Source organism: Furipterus horrens, unplaced genomic scaffold, assembly GCF_987537825.1.
Source record: "Furipterus horrens unplaced genomic scaffold, mFurHor1.1.pri manual_scaffold_7, whole genome shotgun sequence".
Taxonomy (NCBI): domain Eukaryota; kingdom Metazoa; phylum Chordata; class Mammalia; order Chiroptera; family Furipteridae; genus Furipterus; species Furipterus horrens.
Genome location: NW_028327177.1, coordinates 71,970,071 through 71,990,518, shown reverse-complemented (window position 1 = coordinate 71,990,518; position 20,448 = coordinate 71,970,071). Strand labels below are relative to the sequence as shown.

Here is a 20,448-nt window from a genome sequence, read left to right as displayed (position 1 = left end):
CCAGGGCTGGGTGCCAGATGCTGAACCAGGGGGTTTTGCCTGTAAACCTCAGGGTGCTGAAGTTGAGCAGGGGACCAGCAAAGACCAGACTACAGAAGGTGGCCCACCTGGACTGGATGAGAAATACTGATATAAATAGAAGTTATGTTTCCCATCCTCCCTACAGAGAGTATTTACTGAAACTTTGTTCAGAAGGTGCATCATAGTCTTAATCTGCCTTGTAGAAGGACAGGAAGATTTTTATGGAGAATTACATGGTGGTGCTGAGCCACATCTCACATGGACCAGTGTGTGTGCTCCCCAGGCTGCACTACAAACTTGTGGAGAATGGGTTTTTGTGGTCAGAACATGAGGCAAAGACCGTTTATGTTCTGGAGATAAAGTTTATAGCAGCTGATGTCAAGAGCTGGCCACTCAGGGTCCTCACACACCAATTGCCCCAGTCATAATCACAAAGTTCCTCCAAACAGAGACAGCCTTTTTGTTGAATCCTGAAACTTTTCAAGTAATATTATAAACTGGTTAAAATATCTTCATTGTGTATATGAACTTCATTTTCCTACTGATCCCATAAGCTAAAGATCAAATAGAGGATCAACAATAAATTACATAATTAAAATTCTGAATATGTATCTAGAGATTGGATATTGTGAACCATTCCATAAGTTAGATTTTGTGAAAATAATTCATAATGGGTATATCCCTTATATAACATTTCTCAGTAAAAAACATCAATATAAAAAAACATTTGTCATAATTATGGTGATTAAGGTAAATAATTCATTACAGAGAATCAACATTTATTATTTATAGAATGAGATAAAAATAATCATTATATATTTCAAAAACCATCTAAAATTTTTCACAAGTTTAACTGATTTTATTTACAAATGTATAAGCTTGTTCACTTATTTTGATTTTCCTTATTAGTATAATTTTCAAAATGTTTTACTTGGATTTGATTTCTTATGTGTGTTAGAGCTAGCTGGTGTTTGTACAGGGCACTAAAATTTTCTACTTTGCTTCCCTCTTCTTAAAAGCAATGAGTATTAAACATTTACACTAGGTGTTTGGTTTCATTTTTTTTTTAATCTGTTCATTACTTACTTGACAATTAAAATTAAAAACTTGCTGTTTTATGAAGAAATTGCCTAACACAAAAGGAGGTCCCTTGCCTTGGCTTTGTGAAGGTACCCAGGTCACACCTGAGAGTGGTATCTTTTTATATGGCAGGGTTGGCTGCCCTAGGAAAACCAATCCTGTGATTTAGTTTGGGTTCTAGGCTGTCAGTTGACCTACATACTGAATTCTGCCATGTGGGCAATCAGTCAAACAAGCATCGACACAAAATCAAGGTGCAATAAAAACTCTGGACATGGAAGTTCAGGTGCAATTCCTGGTTGGCAGTACCCGTGGGCATTATCATACATTGATACCAGGATCATATTGCACCTTGAGGACATGGAGCTTCTCAGATGTTACTTTGTGAATTCCATTGGCTGATTTGGGATCTGTAAGAAATCATAATCCTAAGTATAATAGTTTTCATTCTGTTTTTTGGTCTTTTAAATCTTAGAATGGTTTGAGGAATCCCCGAAATGTAATTGGTGTAGAAATGACATTGGTCTGTAGGGTCTTCTCTCTAATTCTGCAGTTGGTGATAGGAGTCTTGTACAGTCTTAGCAGTCTGGAGGACTGTGCCCTTAACTTCATATTTTGGATAATTGTAGGAATTTTACATATCCAAATTCCTAAAATTTATTAAAGTCTGTATGAGCTCCACATTCTTTAGTTTAAATTAATTTCTTAAAAACTTAAATAGCTTATAATGTATCATCATAATGCCTCCTTGAATCTAAACATTAGTTTTATAATCCTTAACAAATTGATTTATAGATTTCCTTATAATTAATTCTCACTTCCAGATTGGAAGGGCAGGGGGTTTCCATGTCCCAGGTTGCAGTCCTTTTCTGTTCCCATAGTTTTAAGAGAATATTTGAGCAGGATGAATTTTACATAGAAATGATCCTTGGCTACTTCTTTATGGAGGGTCAAGGTCAATCCTATTCTGATTCAACTTTAAAAAAAATTTTTTTTTCCTTTCAAATACTAAAAATTTAAATTTAAATTATACATTTTCCCAGACCCAGTATATCAAAACTCTTATCAGGAAGTTAAAAGAACAGATGTTTCAACAGGGAAACCAAAGGGGCAGGTGACCTCATATACTGAAAACCGTGTTCTGTGTCTGTGCAGAGCTAGAACCTGAACCAACATGGGGAAATCAGATATCACCTCAGGAACTGAAACCATTACTGCAGAGGCCATGCGCTCAAATTTCAGAGACTGAGGTGAGATTGCTCTACTGAACATAATAAAATCACTTTCAGTGTTTTTAAAGTTAGAATTTATAATGGTTGGATGTTTTCTATAATTCAAATGATGAATTAGTCAGGCTGTGAATTAGATGGCACTTGCTGGAAGACAGTGTGACTTTCACTGAGGGCAGATATTTTACTAGTTCTATCAGCCTCCATTGCCTGCTGGGAAGGCCTTAATCAGTCTTCCTAACAGAGTTGCTATGGACAAAACCTCAGTCCTGCAGTAAATTATATACTTACAAAACACCAGAAATTTCAATTCCTTTTTGTTCTAACTAGTTCTATTTATATTGTTTACTTTGAGAAAAAATGAAAATGACAGTGGTCCTTTAAAGAAACAAGAAAACAGGAAATGAACTTTTCAGCTTTGTTCAAAATGTCATTTCCTGTGAGACTTAAATTTAAAATAAGAACACTTGAATTTAAAATGGTTCTATTTTAATACATTGTGGCCAAATGCAACTTTTTTAAAAAGTATTTTTATTAATATTTTAATGTATTAAACATTTCTTCCATGAATCTCCACATGAGCTAGGGAAACAACCTATAATCAAACCCATTACTATTTCTTCATTGAAACTTGTAACTAGCCCCAATAACCAGAGTAAAAAGTCTCTAAAAATCCTCATGTCAGCTCAAATCTGGTTCTCTTCCAACTAAGTGTACCAAACAAAAGAAATAACTTTAGTTTTCAAATTATCAGAATTTTAGAATTGTGCATACGAGTTTATCTACCCGTAAAATGAATATTGTACAACAATGTAAATAAACAGCATTTTGACTCTTTTCCTTTGGCATTATATCAGGAATAGCTTTATTTAGTATTCAGAACCTTGTGAGGTACAAATAGTAAAAAGTTGTGTGCTTAAGGTAGAACAAGTTGCTGTGGCTTTTTTATACCAGGCCCTTTTCACTCTTTCCAAGGCCCAGCATATTCCCAGATTTTGGAGATGAAAAATAGGCCATTATTAACTGAATCAGTTCTAGATAATCCATGATTTGGGAAATCGTCTCTTGAATGTTCATCTGATACCTTTGTTACTGGGCAAAGTGGGACTTGGCTGCCTGCTGCAGAACACAAGCATAACACAATAATTGGTGGAGAAGGAAAAGGTTTTTATTTACAGGGTGCCCAGTTTGGGACAGTGGGGGTGACTCTGCTCTAAGCCATTCCCTTGTGCAAAACACACAAATCCCTTTGTTCACAAAAAGACTGAAATCCAAATTCATGCCCAGAGACTGTCCTCTGTTCTTACCTGCCCTTTTAGAGTCCAAGGCTGCTGCACAAACAGGTCTCCGTCTCTCCAGCTGTGGGTTCTCTCTCTGGAGCACACACCTGTGGGGCTACCATCTCCATTGCCTCCCCTCTGCTTCCCACCTCTCCCTGGGAGTGGCCACGCTGCCAGATCACTGTAGTCTGTTGTGCTTGGGGCTCTCTCCAGGGGGTCCCGGCACCCGAGGCTGCTTGCGTCCTGTGGCCTTGAACATTCCTGGCCCCCACATCTGTGCGCTGCTCTTAGGGTGAGAGAATGGGAATGGTCTGGGACCTGTGCCATGCATCATAGGGCTACAGGGTCTCACTTGCCTGCTGCTAGCCTGGCGCATGTCCCATGCAAGACATCTCCTTACTGTGTGAGCAGGACAGCACAAGAGCTGAGCAGGGCCCAGTGTCCACTGGTCCCGTGAATGCCCAGTCCCCAAACTGGGCATGGTGAGGGGAATGCAAAAAAAGACCAGGTTTTCATGAGCCCTCTGTTTTAAATCTTTTTTCCCAAAATCCTACAAGCTGTTGGAGTGTCCAATTGTCAGCCAATTCAAGCTAACTTCCACCACACACATCAGTCCACACAGTGTTTCTGCCTCTCCTCTGGCTGCCATGATCTGGAAGCAGGTAGGAGGATTTTCTAGTTGCTCAAGGGCACAGCATCTCTGCCCAGGGAGGGGCATCACACACAGTTTACCTTTACCCAGAGATACGGCACACCATGGCTTTATCCAGTGCCTTGAGGTTTCCTGCCATCCTTCCCTCTTCTTCGGGGAAGGCAGGATCTCTCTGTCTCACGTTCCATCCCCAACTCTGGGGAGCATAGCCTCTTGCGCCTGATTCGGCTTCTCCCACTCCCTAGCAATCTGACCAGACCCCCTCTTACACTTGACTGTTATTTAAGGAGGTACTTTCAAGTATGCTCTTACATCTTCATAGTCTCATTAGGTAATCAGACACAGATTCATACTTAAGGGCTGTAGTCAATTTGAACGGTATTTTATGAGAGCAGAAAATCACTTAGGAACAGTGCTCACTAATTCATCCAGACAGCTTTTTATTGCTGTTGTTTATCTTTCAAATCTTTGTAAATAAGATAGGTGCTCCTGGGAATTTTTTCCTAAGTTTTAATATAGTTGGAAACATTTTCCCCACAGCTTAATGCTAAAAGGAAAGAGGCATTTAGATATCCCTTTCATAGAGTATGGATGGGACCTAAGGTCAGAAGGGTGCTTGACTTGCCATGAAGCACAGATGACCGATGTCAGAGGCCGAAATCAAAGCCAGAGCCAGAGTCTCGGTCTTTCCTCCTTACTGCATTACTTCAGCTTTTGATTACAGTAGCAAAAATAAATTTAAAAAAGTTATCTGGGCATTTTAGCCTCGATTGTATAATTACAATAAACTTGCAAGAAAATTAAGACAATTTTTGAACCAAAATTAATAGAATTTGTATATAGTGTCTTTCAGAAAATTGTTGACTTGCCTCCTGCTGTACTGCTCAGAGCTGCCAGGGGTAGAATATTAATGCACTGTAAAATTCATGGAGCTCTCTCTGCCTTTTATTTTTGTACCTAATTGGCTCAGTACATAAGTTCATAATCATGTGGCCCACCTGGACTCACATTTGCAGGTTCTATGCATTAAATAATATGGAAAGTACCAGGAATGAAAGAATTTTTGAAAGTGGTTAGGAAGGCCATGGAAAGAAAACTGAAACCCTTTGGACAGCAGCTTCTGAAGTGGCTGAAGTCTTTGAAGGCCTTTCAAGTTTATGTTGGTACACAGGGAGGCTTTGCACAGCACACCAGTACACCGAGGTACCACTGGGCATGCTCATGAGACCTGGAAGGACAAGATCAGGGAAGCGAAGACAGAACTTCCGGGATGCGTTGCTGGTCATGACCTGCCTCCATCATTATCTTGAGACATATTTATTTGCAATGTCACTAATATTTTGCAAAATATTTTATAAATCATAAAAATAGAGACCTTTTAAACCCTGAATCTCTACTACCTAAACTAAAGAATAATCACAACATAGCAAGAGGGAGACATGTGCTATTTCTTTTGGTTACCTAATGTTTTACCATTTTGTTCAATAAACAACTTTGAAAATAAAGCAATCACACATCTTAATTTAGGATTAAAAATTATGTTAATTTAAAAATCATTTAACTATCATTAGTCAATATTGCATTTTTCCTCTTCTAATAACACAATAATTTCAGATAATTAGAATTAATTTTTTTATACGTTAATCCACACATTAATAACACAAAAATAATCTTTAATGATTTTGGTAGTAATAATATTTGTCAATAGAGTCACCTAGCACCTGTCTGTTATTTGCAAAGATTCTGTTATGTTATGAACAGGAAACCACCACAGAATAGTTATTTTAGACAAAAGCACATTTGGGGAAAGAATGAATATAATTATCCTGCAATAAATATATACTCTTGTGCTGCCCAAGAATCCACAATATGAGCTTATGTTATACACAAAATAAAGTGTTCTTTCTGTTAGTTCCAATAACAGACCCACCTTGGTGGAAGGCCCAGACAAACCTGCCTTATACTTAATAAAGGTCACGTCCCTTGATATTAAAGTAAGAATGCAGGGTGGTATGGGGCTGTCTTTGGTACAGTATGCAGACCTAAAGGTCTTTAACACTGTGTTCTAAGCATGACACATTTACAGCATCATTGAGATGGCCAGTACATACACGAAATAAAGGAAAAATAGGTTGTGTTTTGTCGTCAATTGTTACACATACAGTCCTGAAACAAGGCATGACCCTGCAGCATTTGAACCTACTTGTCCAGGAAAGGCTGAAAAAGATGTCTCTTAATAAAAAATGCTATTTAGGGTTATTGTAAAATATAAACAATTATTTGGATTACTAAATGCTTTTTTTAACTTATGTTAAATTTCATTTGTAAAAATGCAAAGATAACAAAAATGTGGTTATAAAAGAGAATTAAAATAGTGTGAATCAGAATTTCTCTGTACTTTGAAATGCTAGAAAAGGCAGAAAGGAGGCCAGCTATTGTTCAGTGGGGAAAGTCACAGAGTTTTGAGGACTATTCCCTGGATTTATGGAGCCAGCTGCGGTAGTGGCTCAGGCTCAAAAAGACTCAGTTAACAAACTAAAGTCACAGAAGACTGGCTGATGGATGAGCTAATATGACAACTTATGAATTTACTGTGACAACTATAATTATCACAAACAAAATATGAATTACTTATGCCCAAGATAATTTTCCATTATAAGCCATATAATAATTGAAAGCTGCTTCTGAAGCAGTTGCACAATCCTAATGGTGTCCCTGGAGTCTTCTTTTTTTCTTTTCTTTTTTTTTTTTTTTTAGTAGCTCAATACTTAGTTGGCATTGTACGTGGTCATGTGCTGAGTATTCAGGACATATACTCCTCTGAGTAGTACTGAAATGCCCCTGACCAAAATCTGCCTATATTTACTCCCTTTTCTAGACAATATACTGTCAAAATCATTCATTTTCAAAACTTTTACTTACACAGAATTGCTTTAGAATATTTAGGACCTGAAACATAAATGCGCATGTCATTCTTCAGCAAATTTGTTTTCATCTCCAGTCTCCCCAAGAGATACCACTTTTTCTTGAGGGTTACTGCTGTGGACAACCTCCCTCATCTAGTGTAGGCTAATTCTTGGTTAACTTTCATAAAGGTAAATTATGTGTATAATATGTAACTTGGAAGTTAGTACATGTCAGATATAAAGTTTGGAGAATATAAATGACAAAGATCAAATAAGGAGAGAAAAGTAAATATTTTTTTTATTTGAAAAAGTGTGTTTATATTTCACAGAAACGTATTTCCACTTTAATCTCTTTCTTGCCCAAGGCATTGATTGATTCTTGTGATAAATATTTACAAGGTGCCTTCCTTTGCTTGGCAGTCTTCTAGGGTCTGGGATATTGCAGCAAACACTACAAAATCCTTCTCCCGCAATGAGTGTTATTTAAGTGGAGGAGGGGACAGTCAGAAATCAAATACATGTAAGTGTACCAAGTCATCAAGAAATGTGATAGTGAGATGAAACAAAGCTACACAGTAGAAGTCAGGCACTGAGACAGGTGTGAATGGCTACTCTAGTTCAGGTGGTCAAGAAAGATCCTGCCAAAAAGGTAACATGTTCACCGAGGTTTAAACAGCAAAAATAAGCAGCAATCAAAGACACAAGGAAAGAACATTCCAATTAGACTCACAGCTAAATAACATTAAATTTTTGCTTCTCAAAGTGGTAGTCATGGTGCTTGTACCTATGATACTACATGAGCTGGTGAGCAGGGTGGTAGAAACATCCCAAGTTTCTGATCAATAGTTATAAGAGTGGATGGGAGGCTGGGAGAAAAAGAAGGAAAAGATTAAGTACAAATGTAACCAAACAAAGGTCTGGCTGCCTGCCACTTTGAAAGCTAATATTCAAGAGGCAGGTGCTGATGTAAAGGAAAGTGGTTTCAGATGCCAGCCATCTGGAAGATGGGAGACTCATCTCTCAAGGCCCATATTTTGGGAGGATGGGGGACTCATGTCTCAAAGCCCATCTTCACATCTTAGTGAAGGCAGAGGTTCCTAGGATTCTTATATAAACATGCTGTTTATACAAGCTACGTATAATTCAGAGTCAGCACTTACAGAAACAGTGTCAAAAGAATGGTGGAGTAGGTTACAATTGCCTGTTGTTACATTCCTGGTGGATAAAGCTTAGGGCTCATTTGACTTATGGTACGCAAGGCAGTATATCCAATTTAACTTTTTAACCTTTGAATCCAAAGTGGTCCCTCAGTCTTTCTCTATCAACTCAGCATGTTTTATTTTCTTCACAATACCTATTTTTCTGTGGAATTATTTTGCATATTTACTCCCTGGTTCCCATCAGAACAAGTACCTCCTATGTTCCATTCAAACATGGTCCTTCCAGGCCAAGGCTCAGCACCAGCACCAAAAGAGAGAGGAAAACAGAGCCTTCAAAAAGAGATGCGAACAAATCTGTTCCTTGGCCTGGGGGCTGGTTGTAAATATTTAGCCTGCATGTACCCACAGGAAGCCTTCCCAGACTCTGTCCTGCCCCTAAGCTCCGACACATCTGTATGAACACAGTCTACTTTTCCTGTTCATTGTTCTTCTTGAGAGCATCATGAGAGCATCATTATCATTCTTTCTTTCTCTGTTATTTTTAAAGAATCATTCAGGCTTTACACTCTCCAGGGATGTTCATGGGAAACTACATCTCTATTCCTCAAAGACTTCCTGTCCTTTGGTTGACCCTTCTGTTTTTCCCCATGGCATCGTGTGGTGTCCTGGGCCCATGTGCCATGATGCTGAGGAGGATGGGACAGAGAAGTCTCAGATGTGATATAGGCAGAATCAAAGGTTTGGATGCCACTATGGAGTATTATATTTTGGTTTCCTCTTCAGTCATATTCTTTCCCCAGGCCTCACCATCCATGGGAAGAAACCTGGGACATCAAAAGTCTATGGACAGTGAGCACTAACAAACTGAGCAGAAGCAGAGTCACAGCACTGCACATACAGCTCTGAGAAGCACAGAGGCCTTGGGAGGCAGAAGACTGGGGGCCCATGAGGGGATGGGCCACAGGGAGACAAAGTTACTTGTCCACAAATTCGGTGTTACAGACCTGTGTAGAATTAAAGGTTTGCCCCTGAGAAATAAGGGTGGATGGGCAGAGAATTCCCCAGAAATCACTAAGCAAAGAACCCTGAAAAATTCTTAAGTGAGGTGCGTCAGAGTTCAGGAGCTGCTGTTACTGCAACAGGACAGGCTAATCCTCATTACTATGGACTAATTGCTTTATGATAATCTGCTCTCAGAGATCCTTTCTGTGGCCACTGTTTTGCTGGGGTTTATTTACTTATATTGGAAATTTACAGGTAACTGCCCTTCTTTAAGCTCAAAGAAAGTCCTCAACAAACAAACTACATGAGCAATAAAGATAGTGACAGTTCTAATGGTGTGTGTGTGTGTGTGTGTGTGTGTGTGTGTGTGTATTGAGGGATGGTCAGATTATCACAGTCATCCGCAACTGTAAACCCTGTGTTACTGCTTCATTTCTACCCAGCGACACACCTGTGACTAAGCACTAATGTTTACTGTTGAAGAAAAAGAGAAACTTCTCCAAAATATATATATGTAAATAAGTTTCCTAATCATTCAGCTAAATGATAGAGCTTTGAACAAGTATTGATATGGACAAATACAGTAGTCCCTCTCTATATCGCAGTTCACTTATTGTGGCCACACTGTATCACGGGATATTTTTAAATATTATATTTAATTATTATCACAGATTTTTTGCTATATCCCAAGATTTTGCGATACTGTATGCTTATGTTGTTAAAGTTACGTAGGTTTAAGAGTGTAGAATAAATGTAAGGTTCCTACTTCGCGGGGGGGTCTAGAACATAATACTCGTGATAAGTGAGGGAATACTGTAATTTTTGGAAATTATTCTGAGCAACAAGGAATCTAATGACAAGATTAAATAAAATTGATACATAAGATATGATGTTTTTTGAAAGTATCAAAGATTGACATGGTCATAGTCTTGCATAAAAGAGATGATATGTCTTTGACTGGAGGATTCATGAATAAAGATGAATTTCAGAATCCTCTGAAAGGAATGATGGTATTGGCCTGGCTTCTGCGGGAAACTACAAGAATATTACAAAAAGGATGTCAGCACACATCACACCATGAAAATAGATTCCTTATTGTGTTGCAATATTATTTTGCTATTATTCATTCTTATTAAATGATCACCCTCATCCCCCGCTAACAACATCATTAATACCTACATTTTCCCCATAATGTTTTTCTTCCTCAATCAGATTCTGTCACAGGGATTTTTTACTAGTCACAAACAGTGGAATGATTTCTGTGAACACAAAGTGCATCAAGGAAAGAGAGACAAAGGTGCTTTGATTTAATAGCATTTTGTATATTGTTCTGGTTCACTTCTTCTTTGTGTAGAGTGAGGAGAGGGAATGAGATTTTCATCTGTGCCAAAAAAAAAAAAAAAAGAGATGAGAAGGGGTGGTGGCCACAGCATGACTAATTCATTCTAAATATACTGTATTTAAGATATTCTTTAAACCAATGTATTATACATTCAGGTATAAAAATTTCATTCTTAGCTCTTATTAATGCTTCAAAGGGGTAGCTTCAGAATTTTAAAGACATAATTAATTTATATGCTATAAAACACTAATAAATTGTTTACAATGAATTCTCTAGACCTTATCTGTCAATATGGTAGCCATTAGTCACATGTGATATTTCATTTAAATTATTTAATTTTAATTAAAAAATCAGTTTCACCCCAACCAGTATGGCTCAGTTCGTTGGGCACCATCCTGTGAACTGAAAGGTCATTGGTTCGATTTCCATTCAGGCACATGCCTAGATTGCAGATTTGGTCCCCTGGGGTGTGTACAGAAGACAACCAATAGGCATTTCTCTCTCACATTGATGTTTCACGTCCTCTCTCCCTCCCTCTCTCTAAAATTGAAAATAAAATTAAATATTAAATAAATAAATAATCAGTTTCTCAGCTACATTTGCCACATTGCATTGTTCAATAGCCACATGTAACTAGTGCCTGCCATCCTGGACATACGCATACAGTGTTTTTCATCAGCCAGTGTACTGCTTAGTCCCTCCTGGATGTTATGACATTTTCCCATCCTGATTTATTTTAAAGCTCCTGTATTGCTGATAATATAATCCCTAGATGCACTAATGGTTTAAAAACAGAAGAGAATGTTAACTGAGATAATTTTAAGGTATTTGTGATTCTTGTGCCAATCTTTAGCAGAAATACTATAAATTTTATGAATGCTTTAAGTTTTTCAATTACAGTTGGCATTTAATGTTATATTAGTTTCAGGTGTATGTATAGTGATTAGACATTTATATACTTTACAAATCTGCTGCCTTGCGGCATACCTCTTCAGGGGAAAGGCTAAGGGAGTAAACCCCGATAGAAAATCCGGAGCCGGAGTCCCTAAGGCGGTTTGACGTTGTAGTCAACACCGGCAACTCCTGCAGCGCACCTGAAGCCAAGCTGTATTGACTCCGTCTTTCCCTTGGACCCTTCAGCTGCGAAGAGAGGGGGGGTCTGCTGCATGGGCAACAGCAGACCCTCCATATCACCCTGCCCAGGCTCTGTAGCTTCAGCTTCACTGGAGAGGACACTCCAGCGTCATGATAAGATGTCGATTCAACACGGGAGGAGACAGATACCGTGTCACTCCCGAGTTGGACTGCACAGCCATTCTCGGCTGTGCAGATAGACTCTTAAGAAGCTACACCATCGTCTCTCGAGACGGACGGCTGCCGACGATACTTTACAAAGTCATTCTCCCAATTTTTCTGGTACCTACCTAGCACCATATACAAGTATTACAATATTATAACTTTGTATATAGTGAATATGCAATAATATAATGAGCATATTCCCTATGCTGTATTTTAGATCCACATTACTATTTTGTAACATTTAATATATGTAACTGAATGCAGTTCCAGCTGCCTACTGCTTTGAAAGCCAATATTCAAGAGGCAGGTGCTAATGTAAAGGAAAGTGGTTTATTCATATGCTGGCCATCTGGAAGATGGGGAACTTGTTTCTCAAAGCCCGTTTCCCAGGGAAGATGGAGTACTCATATCTCATATCTCAAAGCCTATCTCCAAATCTCTGTGGAGGCAGAGGTTTTTATAAGGAGGGAGGGGAAACAAGTCAAAGAGATCAAGGGAAGGGATTGAAAGGTTCTCTACATGCAAATGACCACAGTCCATTCCAATAAGGCAAGTGATAATCTGGTGCGTGTCATCCTGGTTTAGTCATCCTGATTTTATGTCATCCTGGTTCCATGGTTGAAGGTCAGCAAATCTTCCAGAGTTGGTATGCCTGAAGGTCAGAGGCTGTATCTTTTGAAATTAGTTCCTAAGATTCTTATACAAACATGCTGTTTATCTACAAGTTACATATTAGTAGTCAAAGTCAGCACTTTCAGAAACAATGTCAAAAGAATGGTGGGGTGGGTTATAATTTCCCACTGTTAAAATACTCCACTGTCAATTTTTTTCCATTCCCATAGAATTTATAAGGTCGTAACCAAAACATTTAAGAAAAATAGAAAAATTTAATATTCAGTGTAGTTCATAGGTTACAAGTATACTTTTATAGACAATTAACTGACTCGGTTAATTTTTATAACTGTATTATAGATATTATTGAAACAAATATTCCCTAAAATCATTCTCATTTTTATCAAAGAGCCAAATCAAGGCCATTTCATTTACTACATTAAGTCTAGTTTCAATTTGGCCTGATTATTTGCATAAACACAACAGGAAGAGCAACTGATAATATAGGCTTTTTTAAATCTGCTTTGCTGGAATGTTGCAAAGAATTTTCTGATTGAACTTGAGCCCTGCAGAGCAGAAAAGTCAAGCCACACAGTTGCCGTCAGGCTTTGCCTGCAGTACGTATAGGTCTGGGTAAACTCCTCAAGTTCTCCATGTCCCCCCAAATGCCTTGAGGTTCTTCCTTGCCATCTCTCAGGAAAGCAAACTTTGTTTCTTACCTGGAAATACTGCTATGAACCAAATATTAAAAAGCAAGGTACTGGGGCTGTTGATCCTGTGGGGCTTTTATCTGCTTCAAAGTCAATCTTTATTTCTTTGAGATTTTGCTGACATCCAGAGTCTAGGCACACCTCTTTCAAACATGACATTCCAGTTCAAGTCTTGGTTAATAAAATCACAATTGGAAACTGGAAGAAATCAGAATCCTTAGACTCATGCAAACAAATATATTGCCATGAAAATAATAATACCCACTCATTAAGAGGCTTTAAATTCTGGAGAGAGAAAATAAGGAGAAAAATAAAATGGTTCAATATTGCCACAGTTTACCGAGTTGCTCTATAAAAACAATTTTTTTAATCAGCAATATTTTTAACAAACTCACAAGGACAATAATTAACACCAGTTCCTTCAGCCCCACAATCAACTCATTTATCCCAGTTATCCACCAGCATCTTTACAAACCCAGTGATATTCCAGAGCATCACAAATCCCCATCTATTTCAAAGGTGTGATCTGACATTTATTCTCAGAAACTCATACTTTAGAATAAGTTGGAAAATGTAACATTTTTGCAAATTGATCAGAATAAAACAATGATTTCTCTAAATGACAACACTTAAAATGATGTGGTTATAGATCAGATTACAATGTAATTGACAAAGAAATTTGCAGTTTTGTAACAACCTTTTAACACTCAGAGTTACAAATGAAAATATAATGGACCAAGAAATCAATTAATTTGTTCCCCACTGTCATTTGTATCTGGGATTTGTGTTGGAAAATAGCGATTGGTTTTGGATAATCAAAGGGAGCTTTTGGCTTTTCCATTTGTCATTAAAATTATCAACTGCTTTACCATCTCTCTGTGTACCTTTCCATTTTATTTATTATTCCTTTTTACCCACTTCCATTTCCCCTCTTGTGGTTTCTTACTCCAATGTCCTGTCCTGTATGTCCCTTTCTTTTATCCTTTCTCACCTATTTTCACTTCCTTGATTTTTTCTCTTTTTTGCTTTTTCCCTCTACACTATCCTTTTTCAATTTACACAGACCTTCTTTGACTTACACACACCCACTTCAACTTACACAAACCCTCTACAACTTACACAGACTCCCTTAGTCTGCTTGTTTTTAATGCATCCTGAGATAAACAACTTTAGAACAACCTATTTTTAATTCTATTTCCTTCAAAATATTTTGCTATAATTTACACCTTTTATTACTAAATCCATATATTCTTTTCCAACTTAATTATAATTTTTAATTTTTAGTGACAACCAAAAGTAATTAGCATTATGTAGACTGACAAATTTTGAATACATTTCATAACTTTCAAAAACAGGTTTTTTTCATTGGCAGATACACTCACTTTTTTATTGTTGGCGATTACTGGGTTCTTTTATAATAGTATGCCCAAAAGTGAGCTGTTTCATTATGTAGTGTTCCTGACAACTTTTACAAAGGCTATAGAAGAGGTTTGGGAGATATAAGGCTTCGCATCACTTGTTCCCAGGATCACAGCAGTACCCAGGCCTCCAGGAAGAGGATTCAGAGTGTTAAGAAGACTAATTTTTCCCTTCTTTCTGAATTTTACATTCTGGGAGAAGAGTAAGATCTTTTCCCCATTTTTGAACTCTCAATTTTAGATCCCTTTTGAGTAGAATTCTTATGATGTAACCCACATAAAAGCTTGCACATTAGCAATCTTATCCTATCTACCATACCTTTAGCAAAACAATTTTAATTAGTCTAAAATGTGACCTAACAAACTCTGATGTGATCAAGGCCAAGCTACTTCTTTCAAAACAGAAACAAAAACAAAATCTAAAGCAAAGACAAATTTCAAACAAGTACCCTCAAATTAAATCCTTTAAATGAAGGGACTGGGACTAGCCTTAGAATCTTATCTCACACCAATGGGTAATCGCAAATGATCCTGGTGAGGTCGAAATATCATGAAGCCCAAACAACTGAGACATTATCTCACACCAACCATGGTGTGAATGACCTTACAAGGTCCAAATCCTATAAAGCCCAAATGGCAGAGACATTATCTCACATCAACTGGACCCTACAAGTGACCCTTACAAGGTCCAAATGGCATAAAGCCAAACAGTGGAGATAGAAGATTCCTGGTGTATACAAAACAGCAAAGATCAAACCAAGTCCCCCCAAAATAAGCATGCAAACAAAGAACAATTGTATCCAATACAGACAGAGGAGAATGCTCACACTGAAACTAACTTCCTCCCATGGAAGAAAAGAGAAGCAAAACTGACAGTTAAAAAGTGGTATGATTCCCGTGCAGATTTCTCTGAACAATAATATTCCAAATCAAAAGCACAACTATTAAGATTGGAGTCCATCATCTCCCCAGAATAGAGCCTGTCAAATCCTTAGAGACCTGTTTCCTTTCGCCAGCACAATGTTTAAAAGCAGCTGATACTTTGAGAGGGAGAGCAGAGAGAGCCTCTGAGAAAGAACTGGGAAGTCCCTGCAATCCCTGCTATAGGTCAGCCTGCTACAAACAGTTGGTACCACTAGCCCAGGCCTTTTGCACCTTATTGCGGTCTGCACGGTCCCATCTGGGTCACCAAAAACTAACTGAATGTGGGTTCGGCTGCCTGCTACTTTGAAAGCGAATGCTTGAGAGGCAGATGGTGATGCAAAAGAAAGTGGTTAATTTTTAGGAGCCAGCCACCTGGAAGATCGGGTACTCATGTCCCAAAGCTCAAGATAGGTTTGTGAAATGAGTCCCCATCTTCCAGGTAGATAGCACTTGAAAATTAACCACTTTCCTTTGCATCACCACCTGCCTCTCAAGTATTGGCTTTCGAAGTGGCAGGCAGCCAGAGACCTGTTCCCAGTTACAGAAACATAGTTTTATTGTAAATGACACATTTTTCTGGGGGTCAAAAAATAAAAGAATGGTAATTCTTGATAGGTGTGTTAATGACCTGTTTCCCACTCATTTTAGTCCCTGAATGTTGGCCTCACTTAATTTTATTAACATCCATCACCATACATATTTACAAAATTTTTATTTCTTATTGAAATTTTTTTAAAAGAATTTATTTTTTTTATTTTTTTATTTTTAGAGAGAGGGGAAAGGAGAGAGGGAGAGAAACATCACTGTGTGGTTGCCTCTCACGCACCCCACAACTGGGGACCTGACGTGCAACTTAGTAATGTACCCTGACTGGGAATTGAACCAGAGACACTTGGTTCGCAGGCCGACGCTCAATCCATTGAGCCACAGCAGCCAGAGCTATTTCCTATTGAATTTATTGTGGCGATTTTGGTTACTGAAATTATATAGGTTTCAGAAGTGCAATTCTATATTACATCATCTCTATATTGTATTGTGTGTTCACCACCCCAAGTCAAGTTTCTTTTCATCACTATTTATCCTCCTTTAGCCTCTTCTACCTCCCTCTATCCCCTTCCCCTCTGGTAATCACCATGCTGTTGTCTATGCCTATGAGGTTTTTTTTTTTTTTTTTTTTCTTAATCTCTTCACCTTTTTCACCGAATCCTCCAATCCCTTCCCCTCTGACAGCTGTCAACCTTTTCATCTATGAATTTGTTTTCATTTGGTTTGTTAGTTTATGGTTGACTTAAGACTTAATGTTAGACTCAAATCCATGAAATGCCTAGAAGAAAACATAGGCAATAAAATCTTGGACATTTCTTATAGCAATATTTTTTCTGATGTGTCTCCTCAGGCAAGGGAAACAAAATAAACACTAAACAAATGGGATTACACCAAATTAAAAAGTTTTTGCACAGAAAGGAAACCATCAACAAAATGGCCCCACTTTATGGAGGCCATGGTAACAGACTCTCACATCCTTTCAAAATGAGCTGCTAGCCTCTGCTCCCTGCTGGAGAGAGTGTGCATAGCAAAGACTTCATAGTCTGGGATCCAGAACTAGTACAGTGGGACCTAGGAAACCTTTCATATTTTATGAACACCTAAGTATGTTGTATGGGAATTAAAATTTAGATCACCTGCCAATATTCAGGATCCTCAGATCCCAAAAGAGGGGAAAGCCAAGATCCTCAAGCCATGTGGAGCTGTCACATTAGAGTTTAATGTTCCTGTCTAAAAGGCAGGGGTTGATGACTTAGATTTTAGTAAATTGTCCTTTTTTTCGCTGTCACTATCACAAAGCGGTTCATGAACAAGAGTGGATCCAAGAAGAAAAAGACATAATGATGTAAAAAGAAACCAGTGTCCACACAGTTACCTTGCTGCTCAGATTCTTCTTTCCTGGGGCTTAATGTGACTCCCCATACAGCACATTATTATCCACACAAATAAATGAAATAAACAAATATTGGTATATAATACATCAGTAATTATAAATTTTTGAGTTTCAAAAATTAATGTTTTTTAATTATTTGTTTACAGTAGTCCCTCTCTATATCGTGGTTCACTTATCATGGCCTCACTGTATCGTCGGTTTTTAAAAAATATATTTATTTATCATGGATTTTTTGCTATCGCGGGATTTTGTGGTACTGTATATGTATGTCATTAAAGTTACATAAGTTTAAGAGTGTAGAATATGTTTAAGAACATAAGTAGTGTTGATAAAAGTGTGGAAAAGGTTAATAAGGGAGTGGGAAAGGTTAATAAGGGACTGGGAATGGTTTATAAGTGTGTGGGAAGGGTTTATAAAGCCTTCAAATATATATATTAAAATAAATGTAAGGTTCCTACTTTGCGGATTTTCACCTATCCCAGGGAGCTCTAGAACGTAATACCCACAATAAGTGAGGGAATACTGTATATATTTTATTGATTTTTCTGAGAGAGAGAGATTAATTTGTTATTCCACTTATTTATGCATTTATTAATTGATTCTTGTATGTGCCCTTGACCAGGGATGGAACCACAACCTTGGTATAGCATGACAATGTTCTAATCAATTGAGCACCCAGCCAGAGTCAAAAATTAATATTCCTTATTTCTGGATTTAATAAGTACTAAGTAACAAGAAAATGATCACTATCTGACATATTACTTAACGCTTTGGTATCCAGATTTTTTTATGTAAGTTGAGCTATAAACAAAGGTATATTTTAACATTTGCAGGCTATTAAAAATATCATATACATCTAGCACAAGTAGTAAATGAATTCTGAAAATGCCAACTCTTTTTTGCTTTGAAACAAAAGTATGCATTTCTATTAAAGTAATTTACATTTCTAAATCTACATGGTAACTATTACAGGTTCTTCCTTGAAAATAGTTAGACATTCAGGGAGAATCTAGAATTGTGAATTTGGATATGAATTAAAAGAATCACTTGTTAATATGTTACTTGCTTCCTCCATACTGTGAGTGTGTTTGGAGCATCATTCAAAAATGCAGACAATATGTAAAGTGACTTGAGCTTTTGAGGTGTTGTGTTATGTAATCTGTCTCAGAATTACTCTGGTCAACCTTCGATTGGCATGCCCTATGAAATTGCAGACCACCTGCAAGAGTGTAGCAGAGCCACCTTATTTCAGTTGGGGTTATTAGTTGGAGTTATCAGCTGGATATTGGTATATAATAACTCAGTGACAAGTATATTTCCCAAGGTGACAGTAGGGTCAGAGACTCAGAGTCTTTAATTAACCAGCTTCCTTCTTTATTCATAAATAATAGAGGTTAGTAGAGAAAACAGCCCATGGTAACTAAACAGAGCAACTATTCAAAGGTTCCTAAAAATTTACTAATTGGGTTAATTTAGATGGAAAGATTCATTTTTATCATATAACCTCAAATCCAAGAATCCACAGTAGAGTGTTATGTATGTGTGAATGGATGTATTGAATAATGGAAAAATCCGGGAAACCTATTATTACCAGGAGTTCAGGAATGCCCTACAATGAATCACTTAATGTGATTTGGTAGAGAAGGAACACTGATGAATTGAAACAGAACTATTGGCATGATATACACTTATCTAAATAGTACAGATATATAACTTGCAAATGAAACTGTACATACAGAAATTTAAAATAAAGTGAAATAATTTTTCTAATGTTAAAACACTTCGGATAGTCCAAATTATTCTGAAATATTTAGTAGAAAACTTAATGTCATTAAAGGTACCTCTTGGATTTAAAAAAATTTTTTTGCCATTAGTAATAATTTATGGTATATTGTGTGTAGACTAATTATCAACTCACCAACATTTATGGACACCTGCTCTGGTGTAAGTCATGTATTATTCACTAGAGATAGGAGTAAACACTCTGAGTGGAGCCCAGGACATTGTGGGAACACTTAGGATAGGCAGTAGAGCCAGACTGGAATCCTCCCTGGTGACTTTTTTCAAGATCACTTTGTTCATTTGCGGTGACCACATAATTTACTGTCCCAAGCAGGACACATTAGATGGTTACAGAAGATTCCATTATAACTGCTGGACGATGGTTGCAATGTGGAGGGACCAGGGAGCATCCCCAACCCTGGAATTGTAGCCCGCACACCAGGGTGCTTTACCTGTCCCCATGCTGCTCTCACACTCTAGAAAGCTGATTCTTTCACAGATCTGGCAGCATCTGGTCTGGGCTTCCTCCTTTTTCCACCTGGGAAGCCCTGGGTATAATATCAATGCCAAGATTGAGTGTTTCTATATTATCTTTTTAACCACACTATATGGGTTAGAGGTTGGGAAGTATACTACTACAAAAAGCTCTGAGATTATTATGGGCAAGTGTTTAGCTGTTTCTTGACTGTTTTTGACAAGGGCATGGACGTGGCTTTAGGTGCTGCACTTCCCCTTACCGCTCTGCTCCCCTACATGGGGCAGCCAGGCAGCAATGCTGAGTGACCTTGTGCTTGGCTTGCAGGAACAGTGGTTCTGGCGTGTGAGGAACAACAGGGTCATGGATGGGTACCCCATGCAGATCACTTACTTCTGGCGCGGCTTGCCTCCGGGTATCGATGCAGTGTATGAAAACAATGATGGGAACTTTGTCTTCTTCAAAGGTAAGGAGTGTCCGTGTCTTGCTCTGCTGCATTTGGGTCACAGTGCCCAGGGCCCTGTCATACTTAAGGAGATGAACCTCAAAAACCTGTTGAGTGAGGGTAGCCAGCTAATTCATTTCATGAAAAAGAATGCATATCTTCCCTAGAAACG

General features: G+C 37.9%; 1 protein-coding gene across 1 annotated transcript in view; it reads left to right on the top strand.

Moving 5' to 3' along the window:
- MMP16 (matrix metallopeptidase 16) overlaps window positions 1-20,448 on the top strand; it is a 311,468-nt gene that overhangs the window by 258,442 nt on the left and 32,578 nt on the right. The window contains exon 7 of the mRNA XM_090282917.1: window positions 20,159-20,297. Within this exon, the coding sequence (XP_090139043.1) occupies window positions 20,159-20,297 (139 nt within the window). The remainder of the gene's footprint in view (window positions 1-20,158; window positions 20,298-20,448) is intronic.